Genomic DNA, 11404 nt, shown 5'->3' with positions numbered 1-11404 from the left:
GGTGAAATGATGGGGCATTGTGGAGGGGCAGATGGGTCACAATCTCGTGGCAAGGACAGTCTCATCCCAAAGGGATCCAATCTTCTTACTTGATGATAACAAGATGTGGAGCATGTAGCTATTTCCCTGCTTTTCCCTTTAGCACCCAAGCTCAATGCTCTTCTCACAGGGCATGGTGTGACCTGTGGGGTGTGGCCCTGTGTCACAGCTGCACCCAGTTAACTCAGGCTTTTTCAGCCCTCACTGGTTTAGAGGGAAACCTATGGTGCCTGGTGCTGGCAACCTTCACCAAGAGGTCAGCTTCTGTTTCCTACTGTGTCCCCTTTGTGCTGCAGGATAGCTGGAGCAGATGGAGAAAGTTTAGGAGAAGGCAGGAACTGGAAGAGCATTTCTGCCACAGAAAGCTCCAGCAGGGCCCCCCTTCCCCTCCACCCATCCTCTGTCTCCCCTGTTTCAGTTTCACCCTGCCCCCCTCATACATGAGCACAAGGTGGGTCCCACCATCACTTGTCCTCTAGGGTGGTGTCTCACCCATCTCCCTGCCCCATCAGCCCTCACAGGCATCTCTGGACCTACTTGTGCCTCTTTATTAGGGAGCATTTGTACATTTATAAAACAGTGACGCACATCTCTCACGTTCACCAGCACGAGGGCGGTTTGTGCTGGCCTTCCCACCATGGTGTCCGTGCCCACCCCGCTCAGGGCCTGCTGCTCCGACTGGCAAGAAGGGGACACATCCTGCCCCCCCCCCCCCCATTGTCACAGGAGACCTTGGTGTAAGGCTGGCTGGCGTGGCCGTGGCACATTCCTGGGATAACATGTGGCACCCCTGTGGGAGCCCTCCTGCTTGCAGGTTGGCGTTTGGGAACCCCATGGGGAGCTGGCATAGGGTGCTCTGGAGGGCTCCCTGGGGAGCACCAGTGTGGCTGGCCTGCTGGGAGGCTCGCTGGGTATCCCCCCACACAGGGGAACGTGGAACACCACGCAGCTGGGTGCTTGCACCCATGGGGAACATGCTTACACACGGGTGCATACTTCAGGGGAGCTGTAGGACCATGCATACCCACAGCCAGGGCTGCTGGTGCCCTGGTCCCTGCCCTGCGCCTCCCATCTGTGGGGCCTTGAGGGCTGCAGGGATGATGGCTCCTCCTGCATCTATGGCTTTGGGCACGGCACAACATGGCCATGATCCATCTGTGGGCACCAGGGATGGGGACCAAACCAGCAGGGCCAGAGGCTGCCTGGCTCAGCCCCAGCCTTCCCCAGAGGTCCCAAATTCCTGCCCTGGGGTCCCCCTCTGCCAAGTGTGTGTGTTGAGGGGGGCTTTGCCAGCTTGCCCCCCCTCCTGAGATATTTTGGGGCAGTTTGCCCTGCGCTGGTGTCTGCTGCTACAGTGGAGGGGGTGGAGGCAATGTACAACAGGACAGGGGAAGTGCTGCGGGTCCTGCCGTGCATCCTGCCATGTGTCCCGCCATCTCAGGCCAGGCAGGAGGACTGTGGGTGCCAGTTTTGGCCAAGGCTCCGGCCAGCAGGCTGAAGCTGTCCGGACAGGGCTGGGCACGGAGCACCCTCCTAACCATGTACAGTCTGGGGGAGGCACAGAGGGTGCTCAGCACCTGGGGCTGGGAGCATGGCAAGGGGTACGTGCACGGTGCAAAAGAGCAGCCACAGGCAGGGGAGTGAGGGCAGGACCCGCCATGCTGCCTGGGCTGTGCCAGGCAGCTACACCAAGGGATGAGCCACTCTGGGCAATAACTGGGCAAGGAGAGGATGGGTTCACAACAGATTGGGGAAGGAGACGGGGGAGGCAGTAGGTTTGCAGTGCTGAAATGACTGGGGATTATTGGGGGCCAACACTGGAGTGGCAGGGGGAATCACAGTGCAGGGGTCTGGCTGGGAACAGTGATGGAGGGGCTGCAGCTCTGAGAGACTGCATGAGGTTGGGCAAGGGTGGGCAGATGTTTAGGGGCGTGTCACAGTGATGGTGGTGGTGCCAGGGGTCAGGGTGGTGCCATGCAGGTGTGGCTGCAGTTGGGGTGTCCCTGGGCTGGCCACGGGGGCCATGCTACTCAGAGGGGTGCCCTGCAATGCTGCCCTGCCCTGAAACAGGAAGGGGAGGAGGTGGTTCCCAGGCAGAGGGAAGCTGTTCTAGGCATGTCTCTCTCCTAGGCAAAACCATGCAGGGCAGAGACCACCACCCAGGAGGGGTCAGCAAGGGAGGGCTTGGAGGGGCTCACAGGAACCTCAGCTTACCCCCCTCACGCTCTGCAGCACCAGGGCCTCTCTGGCCCACACCTGCTGCTCCCCCAAAACCCCCTGGCATGCCCATCCCCCTCCATGCCGTGTGCTTGAAACTGGGCTGAGCCCACGTGCTAGGGGCAAGCTGAGGGGACAGGCAAAAGGGCCAGGGGGCTGCTCCAGTGCCGGTGCTGAGGCAGCTCCAGTGGCATCACTGGGGGAGAACGGTGTGGCTGGTCCTGGCAGTGGGGTGGGGGAGGCAAGGGCCTGTGCCCACCGCACCCAGTGTCGCGGTCCCTCTCCATGAGAACGCTGGGGAGGGGGGTGACAGGGGGCTGCCCCCCAAACCCCATCTTGCCTAGCAGGCGAAATCCTCGAAGACTCCCTGGTGAGGGTAGTGGTGGCGGTGATGGTGGTTGGGCAGGATGCCCGCGTTGTAGGCGCCCTCCACGTGCCGACCCAGTGTCTCACAGGGGCTCTGTGGGGATGGCAGTCAATAGGGTGGGCACAGATTCCATGCATCCTGTCCTGCCACCTTCCTAGTCCTCCCACCCATCACAGCCTGTCTGCAGGAGCTCCCCAGGGGACACCCAGCTCCCTGCCTCCCTGGGACTGCCCTGACTCTGCAGCCTGAAGGCACCAAATGCAGAGCCACACAGACTCTCGATCTTGGGATGTCCCCTCCCCGTAGAGTGGGGGCAGACACATGGCCAGGCCCTGTCCTCACACCCTCCAGGCATCCCAGCCCTGCAGGGGTACCTGGTCCTTCATCTCCTCCAATCCCAGTGTGGCGATGCTGCCCGAGGGCTTCTTCAGAGGTGGCTTGGAGCGGCGCAGGACCCGGCTCACCTTATCTCGGATCACCTGGGTGCAGATGGGGGGTCAGACCTAGACCTGCACACACGTAGCACCCTGTGTGTGGACACCCCAGTCTACACAGAACTGCTGCCTGCTCCCCTTCTCACCCAGGGACAGTGGGACAGTACTTTGGCACACCACCCTCCCTGTCCTCAGGCCACTGAGGAATGCAGGGGGATCCATTCTCCTCCCACTGCCTTCCTCTGGGTGTTCCCTAATTTGGGGGCTGCTATAGCCCTCTGGGGTGTCCACACATTTTATGCCCTCCCCAGGAAGCCTGTCTTTGTACCCACTGCCGAGACACATCCCTGAAGGCTAAACACACCTCATAGATGTAGTCCAGGATCTCCAAGATGGTGAGGATGCTGGCACCGATGAACAGGCCCATCTGCCCCCCGATGTCCCCTAGGGAGGAGGAGGGCAAGATGGTCACCAGGACATGCTATGCAGCCCACTGGAAGCCTGGGGTGGGCCAGCAGGGCAGTGGGCAGTGCCAAGGCTGCCAGATGATGGGGCACAGAGCAGTCCTGGGGGCAGGGTCAGCAGGACCGAGGGTGTGGGGGACATGCGGGATAGGGGACAGTGAGCAGCATTCCACCCTTCAGCCAGCCTGTGGCTGGCTGCTGCTCTGTGTGATCCCTCCCCCACCAGACCCTCATCTTCCCAGGGCTGGGACCCAGAGCTCCGCGCCTTAGGGCCCCAGAGGAAGGTGAGGGGAGTCACCGAGAAGCCCGGCAAGGTCATAGGCTTTCTTCTGCTCAATGGCTTCATAGTTGAGCGCCTCAAAGAAGATGTCCAGCACCAAGAAGTTCTCCCTGTGGGGACACCATTGTGCTGAGCAAAAAGGGCTGGTCATAGACTTTCCTGCACCACTTCCCACAAACCTCCCGTGTCCCCCAGCCCTCCAGCTCTCAGGTGCTCCCACGGCCCTCATGAATATTTGGGCTGATGCAGTGGGGACATGGATGGGGCATGTCCCAGGCCAGGAGAGACAGTGGGGTGGGCAGGTGCTGGCAGGAAGGCTGGGAAGATTGGACAAGTTGGGAAGAAGCTCTAGTGAAAACACTCCTGCACAGAGGATGCTGCAGAGACCAGGTATGCCAGGACCCTCTCTCTGCATGCTGCCAGAAGTGGAGTGGAAGTTCCCCAGGTCCCCAACCCCCTGTCCACCCCCTGGAATGCCCCAGTGCTGGCAACTCACCGAATGTAGGTCTCATTCTTGTTGTACTTGCGGGCGAGGTAGCGCGCTGAGCCCTTGTTGGGGATGCGGACCATGGAGATCTCCTTGCCATAGCGTGTCAGGTTGCACGGTGTGGGGCAGCTGCAGCGCTCCTGGCTGTCCTCCACTGCTGCGTCTGGGGGCAGACACCCATTGGCACAGCCGTAATCCCCAGTCCCCTCCCTGGGGCACTCAGCTGGCCCCTAGTTGCCCACCCACTCACTTCTGCACCTACCCAGTGTGTGGTCAGCACATTCGATGTACACATTAGGGGAGCAGATGGACTCATTGCCTGTGGAGAAGCAGGTGGTTGGGAGGGGGGAAGTCTGGCCAGATTCTGCCCCCCACTCTTAACTCACTCCCTTGGAGGTAGTGCAGAGGGCAGGGTGCAGAGAGAATGGGGATGAATGATCCTTGGGTGCAGGTTGGTTGGGGCAGATGTGGCCCAGGTACAAGGCAAGCAGGGAAGGTGCTGACCTGTGGTGTAAGGAGGGTAGGACAGGGGTTGACCCAGCATGTGGAGAGGATGGGGTGGTCCCTGGATGGAGAGAGATGGGGCCAGGGGAATCCTTGAGTACAGAGTGTTGGGGCAGAGGTGACCTTTGGGTGCAGACTGCAGGGAGTTGGAGCAACCCCAGCAGGATTGTTGGGGCAGTGGGGTGCCCCTCACACCATCATGCACACCCCTCACCTGGCATATGGACCATGCGGCAGTGGCAGCTCTGCACCACGGCCTCCTTCTCACACTGGAGGCGGCAGGCAGCGATGCTGTAGGTGTCATAGCCAGGCAGCAGCTGCTCCCCCTGCATGCTGGCCCGGCAGTTCCCCCACGGCTGTGGCAGGTAGGTGAGCTGTTGGGGTGAGAAGGGCACTGCTACAGGGCTGTGCTGGGCTGAGTGCCAGCAGGCACTTCCCCGAGGCTGTGGGGCATCCTGCCTTACCCGTTGCTCCTGGCAGGACACAAAGGTCTGGAAGCCGGGAGAGACACCAAAGCCCAGCTGATGGATATAGGGTGGCTCGTCCTGGCTGTGGATCTGGACCCGGATGCCAGCTTCAAATGATGTCTCATCTGTGGGAGCACAGAGGTGCTGCATGTCTGCACCAACCCAGCACCTGCACTCCTCTAATGCCCTGCTTTATCCATAGTCCGCTCACAGGGTGCTCTGCTCTGCCCAGCAACCCTGTGTCCCAGCACCCATCCCCTGTGCCCTGCCTGAGCCATAGCCCCACTTACTGGTCTCTCTCCAGATGGGCAGGTACTCTTCCTGCTGGATGTCCAGCATGATCTCCAGCCCGTTGCCCATGCCACCTTGGCGGGTCACACGTGGATTCCTCCGATCCCCATTGAAGGTGTAGCACTTACCATAGCGTGTGTAGACCTAGGGAAGGAGAGAGTAGTGGTAAGGGGGCAGGCAGGGATCTGGTCGAGTATTCTGCAAGCAGGATGAGGTCCAGAAACCCCTTTCCAGTTCCACAGAGGTGATGGAAGGAAGATACAGTCTTGCATGACCTTTGGAAAGGCTCATCTCAGCCTGACTCCCTACTCTGCCACTCCTCCACCCTTGCTGGGGTGGGGGTGAAGCATCATTCCCAGTACCCATGGGACAGCCCAGCTGTCCTTCACCTTCCAGGAAGGAACTCACAGGAGTGAAGTGCTGGGGGCCACAGCGCTCTCCCTGAAAGCGACACTCCACCAGCATGTCCTCAATCTGGTGGCCCAGGCGGTGAAAGAAGCTCTGCATGGTGCGCTCGGAGCGGCGGGGTGGCAAGAAGCGCGAGTAGTTGGCCAGACGTGTCAGCCAGGCACGCTGGTCCTCCCCCAGCACGGCCAGCATCTCGGGCACCAGCGAGTGGTTCTCCCGGGCCAGCCCCAGCCATTCTCCCACCGAGTAGAGGTCGGGCTTGGTGAGGTGCAGGAAGCGTGCCCGGTTGGGGTTGCAGAGGGTGACAGCCGGGAAGCGGAGCTGGGGTGCCCAGGCGAGGCGTGCGCGGGTGTGCACGGGCCGCGAGAGCAGGTGGTGCAGGCGGTCGGCGGTGCCGGTGGCCAGCAGCCCGGCGGAGGCCAGGAAGGCCAGGCTCCAGAGCAGGCGGCGCAGGCGGGACTGTGGCCGGGTACACATGTAGTGCAGCCCAGGGATCCGGGTGGCTCGCAGGATGCCGACAAGGAGCTGGGGCGCACTGCTGTCCTGGGGTCGTGTCAGAATTTCCCCGTCCTGGCAGCAGGCAAGGGGCAGTGGCATGGCTGCATTCAGGGTGGCTCCTCTGGAAGGTGGGCTGCAAGCTGCCCCTGAAGCTGCCCAGGGTCCCTGCTCCCCTCCAGAGATCTCTCCCTCCTGGGAGGCTTTTGCTCTGCACCTTCCTGGAGATGAACAAGGCAGGCGCCTTCCTGAGCTGCTTCGGTGATGGGTGAGGGGAGGGAGAGGAGGGGGTTGCTGCAAACACGCCTTTCCCCAACCTGCATTCGGGAATGGAAAATTCCTTCTCGAGCTGGGTTGGGATAGGGGTGTGTGTCTTACCCCATGCAAACTGAACTGGCAGCCCCCAGTGTCCCAGAATGGTGGGCATCTGTGTCTGGATAGCAATGACCTGTCTCAGGCACACTGTGTGAACCCTGTGCCTAGGAATGTCATACTTCAGCTTTTCCTCCTTGTCCCTTGCCATGTATTTCACTGCAGTTACCACAAAACATTGCCTGGACCTCCAGGGTCCCCAGTTGTGTCTGCTCTACAGCTGGGGACTCTGCCCCACAGAGGCAGGACATTGACAGCACTGGGAGGCCATCACCTACTGCCAGCGCTGCTTGGGACCTTTTCTACCTTGTACCTTGGTATCCCTGTCCCTGGAGCTGGGGACCTCAGTGCATCTGGGCCAGGTGGGGCGGGAGAAGCAAGACTGTGGGTCATGAGGAGTGGAACCATGGGGTGGGAGGCTGCATGACAACCCACCTGCGCCTGGCGGGTGCTTTGAAGTGAAGGTGAGGCTGTGATCAGAGCGCAGCAGTCGCGGGGCGGGGGGGGGGGTGTCTGTACCCGGCTGTCAGCGTGGCTGGCAGCGCCCCGACAGCCTGTCAGGTGCCTTCAAAGCTCAGCACTGTACTCTCCTCAGCCTCTCATCTCCTGCTGCTGCTGCTTACAGGCACCCACCTTCGGCATTCACCCCGCAGGGGCTGGCATGGGATCGGGGGTGTCCCTCATCCTCCAAAGCTCCAGGACAAGTCAGGGCTACTGGGCCTATTGAAGAGCAGCATCCTTGAACTCCATCGCATCAGGGCAGGAAAAGGCCAGTGGTGGCAGGAGGGATTGGAACAAAGGGAACCCCTGATTACCTCAGCGGTGACTCCCCAGCACCATCCCCACCGCAGGGCTTGATGCCTGAGCAACACGTAACTATAGCCACCATGGGGACACGGCCAGGGTCCCACATGGCAGCTTGGTTACAGGTGCAGGAGGACTTCAGGCAGGTCAGAAGCAGGACAGGCCCCGAGGGGGGCGAGCGGAGGCAGCGGGCAGCGCGCCAGGAGCACGGCCGCGCGCGCCGTCCCTCACGGGCCGTGCTTGGCGGGCGCTGCCCGGCAGGGGGCAGCAGCGCCCCGCGCTCCCGGCCCCGCGCCCCCGCCGCCCCCGGGCCCGGCCCGGCCCGGCCCGGCCCCAGGGCCGCCCCTGAGGCGGACCGGGGGTCGCTGAGCTCTCCGGCTCCTGCCGCAGCCCCGTCGCCCAGTCCAGCCTGGCACTATCAACGCCGCGGACTCCCCGCTCCCTGCATCCTCGGGACCCTGTGGGTCACCGCCCCGTAGCCGCTCTGAGCTGTCCCCTCAGCCGCTGTATCCCCGCAGCACGGCCAGGACACGGCTCAGCCGCTCTCTGTGGGGCGGCTGGAGCCGGCTCGGCTCTTCTCTGGGATTTATCGCGGCTGTGAGCGCCGGCGGCTGCCAGCCCGATACCATCAGCCACGGCACACCAGGGCAGCTTCTATATTAGTTTTCTTTAAACGGAGGATAAGCTCCCCAGGCTGGAGAAAATGTCATTTCTGTGAACGCTTCCATCTCGTGTCAGTTCAGACATCTCCGGGCGGCATAGCAATCACCCTGGAGGGGGGTGAGGGATGGGGATGGGATGCAGAGGCTGGGGCATATGGGGACAGATCTTAGGGACAGGGACCAATGTTGGGCAGGATTGGAGAAGAAGATCCAGCTGTGGTGGTGGCCGTGTTCCAGGCAGATGGGCACGGCTGTGGGGGAGCGTGGGGAGCAGGGGTGCCCATGGCGTCCAGCTGAGTTACTCACTTGTCGGCTACTGGGGTGCTGAGGCCAGCTGTGAAATCACACTGGTGAGAGCACAGCACAGTCCTGAAGGGCTTTGCCTTTCCAGCATGACAAATCCAATTAGATAACAGGAAGCGCATGAGGAGGAGGAGGAGGAGGAGGAGGAAGAGCAGAGAAGAGCCTGCCTGCACCAGGAACAGGATTTTCTCCCCGCAGCTGACCCAGAAAAATACCTTGCAGGACTGTAGCACACATGTCCAGCCAAGGATAGCAGCTGAGATACGGGCCCTTGGGCACCCGGCTCTGCCTGCTGGGCACCCATGCATGTTGCAGTCTTAGGGCCAGAGACGCAGAATTCCTGTGTTACGGTCTCCTTGCTCAGCCAGTGTATGCTGGCATCCCCACGCCATGCTCACATGCAGGGGAGACCCCATTAGGGAGGTAATTTCTTGACATGATTCCTCATTTTCCCGTCTCTCCCATGGAGACACGCTGACCTTGACAGAAATAGCTGCCTGTGCTTCGGCAGACAGATCCCAGTCAGATATTGCTGGGGATCCTGGCATCTTCTTCCCTAGCCCACACAGTTCTGGGGCCCCCCAAGTGCCCTCCATACTCCCAAGACTTGCCTCCCAGCCCCCCTGCTATGGGGAGCCTTTTGGGAGGAAGATGCTGACCCCCAGCATCCTCATCCTGGCTCACGCCAGCCTACCCGTGAGCCAGCCTACGCTGGGGGCATGAGGACCAACATCAGGCATTCCCAGTCCTCCATCCCCTGTGCTGCCAGCCCATTGTGCCAGCCTCGGGCTGATCCCAGCTCATGCAGGTATTTCCACAGCTTACACGGCTCCCCACGGTATTTAGCCTCTGGAAGACAACGTTAAACATTGCAGGCAGTGACAAATCCTGATTGCTCTGAGGAGACAAGAGGCCACACTAAGCTTCCAGCCAAATGTTTTCATGCAAGGGGAACGAGCTGCAACGTGTGGTGCCAGTGGGTTCTGCTGCTGCGTACCTGGGCCACCCAGCCCTGCTACCACATCCCCACTGGGACAGCCAGCCCTGTTCCCACATACCTGCTGGGGCATCCAGCCCTGCTCCCACATTCCCACTGGGACATGCAGCTGAGGGGCAGGCCCTGGGCATGGGCACACCACACAGCGATCACCCCAGCATGGAAGCACCCCTGAGAACAGTCATCATTGGGGCATAGTGGGGATGGGGACAGGAATGGGAGGACACTGGAGCACTGCCCACCTGGACTTGGTGGGGATGCCAGCCCAGGGGTAACCTTGAGGGTCATGTCCAGGTACCTGAGCCCAGAGAGCAAATTAGCATGGGCAAGGCTGTGGCACAAAGGAAAGCAGCCTCCAAAACCTGAAATGCTGTTTCCTGGGTGACTGCAGGCAGCTGGAGCACAGGGATATTCCTGGACACGGAGACATGGCACAGGAGCTGGGGCCAAACTGGGATGACACTGGTAGAGCTGGGGCAATGGCACACCCACGCATCCTGCCTCCTGCGCTGCTCCTGGCTGACACTGTGGCCATCCCAGCTCTGCTGGAGCCCCTCCCCATGCCAGAGGGCCCCCCCGAGGCAGCCCCCATCCCCAACAGCCCGCTCCCCCCGCACAGCCCAGCCAGCCCCGCCTGGGTGCCCCGGGAGGGAAGCCGCAGCGCTGACGCCAGCATTACAACTGCCCGGGATATGAGATCCGCTTGGATTCAGCAATTTCAACTCATTTCAAGCCCGATTCTGCAGCAATTTTCTGAGCCAGTGGGATGTTTTTGCCACTGCAAACGTCCCTTCTCATGCATGGTCACACCATTTCCTTTCCCCGCTCCCAGGAGGATTTGGGGAACGGTGCCAGTTTGGCTCGACCCCAGCTCTGGCAGTAGCACAACCATCTCCCACACTCGCAGTCCCTCAGTGCAGGCCCCTGCCCCACACAGAGCTGCTGGGATGCCTCCTGCAGGACACACAGCCCTGCATATGGGCTCTGGGGCTGCTGCCTCCATGGGGCACCAGGCTCTGCACCGTCAGCCCAAATGGAGCAGGGCACCTTAGGCACAGCACACACAACTGATGGTTTAGGCTTCTTGTTTCCCCCATCCTGTGAAGGGCTAAGCTCTGGAATATCTCCTTCGGCTCCCTGATCTACCTCCAAAGGAAGAGGAAAAACAGTGTGGGGCAAGGGGGCCAGAGGCTGCTGCAGGCATATCCCAGAAAGGCCAGGACCCCTCCTGCCACTGCAGCTGTGCCTCTCTCTGTGCTACAGGACAGCCCTTGCCAGCTGAGTCCCCTTGGCTAGGCCTGAGCCAGCAGTGGAGATGTGGGCGTGTGGGGCTGGCAGAGCCCCTTTCATGCCAAGCAGGCTCGCTGCTGGAATACCAATTGCTCAGCTGTGCTGCAGGCTGTGCTGCTGGCCAGCCAGAGCAGGGGGAGACACCCGAGCCCCGGCACTGGGCAGGCAGCATGTCACAACCAGGCTGCTGCATCAGGGACAGCGTGTAAACCATGTCCCCAGGAGCAGGTAGGATCTAGACCAGGGCTTCCTGCTCTTGGTGGCTCAGGAGCATGGGGATGCAGTACAAGGCAGAGGGATGCACCGTGCACATGGGCAAAGACACCCTCCTGGCATTTCTGCCCCCGTACTGCCAGTGGCTGTTAAAGCAGGGGGACATTGGCACCATTCCACTTTCAGGATAAGCATCTGTGACAGCATGCCCAAACTCGTGTGCCAGAGAAAGACCTTTCCCTGCAAACCATTGCCCCAGGAATCCTGCACTGGCCAAGCCAGAAGCTGGAGAGAGCTGTGCTGTTCATGC

General features: G+C 61.2%; 1 protein-coding gene across 1 annotated transcript in view; it reads right to left on the bottom strand.

Moving 5' to 3' along the window:
- Nucleotides 1-567: 567 nt before the first annotated feature.
- Nucleotides 568-11404, bottom strand: part of ASIC4 (acid sensing ion channel subunit family member 4) — a 28560-nt gene continuing 17723 nt past the window's right edge. Inside the window, exons 2-10 of the mRNA XM_041473493.1 lie at nucleotides 5550-5694; nucleotides 5257-5384; nucleotides 5007-5166; nucleotides 4551-4607; nucleotides 4298-4451; nucleotides 3820-3911; nucleotides 3422-3501; nucleotides 2998-3102; nucleotides 568-2716 (exon numbers count right to left, since the gene is read on the bottom strand). Of these exons, the coding sequence (XP_041329427.1) occupies nucleotides 2597-2716; nucleotides 2998-3102; nucleotides 3422-3501; nucleotides 3820-3911; nucleotides 4298-4451; nucleotides 4551-4607; nucleotides 5007-5166; nucleotides 5257-5384; nucleotides 5550-5694 (1041 nt within the window). The 3' untranslated portion in view covers nucleotides 568-2596. The remainder of the gene's footprint in view (nucleotides 2717-2997; nucleotides 3103-3421; nucleotides 3502-3819; nucleotides 3912-4297; nucleotides 4452-4550; nucleotides 4608-5006; nucleotides 5167-5256; nucleotides 5385-5549; nucleotides 5695-11404) is intronic.

Source organism: Pyrgilauda ruficollis, unplaced genomic scaffold (assembly GCF_017590135.1).
Source record: "Pyrgilauda ruficollis isolate IOZ18807 unplaced genomic scaffold, ASM1759013v1 scaffold3, whole genome shotgun sequence".
Lineage (NCBI taxonomy): Eukaryota > Metazoa > Chordata > Aves > Passeriformes > Passeridae > Pyrgilauda > Pyrgilauda ruficollis.
Note: the sequence above shows the minus strand (reverse complement) of the source record. Positions and strands in the feature narration are given on the sequence as shown.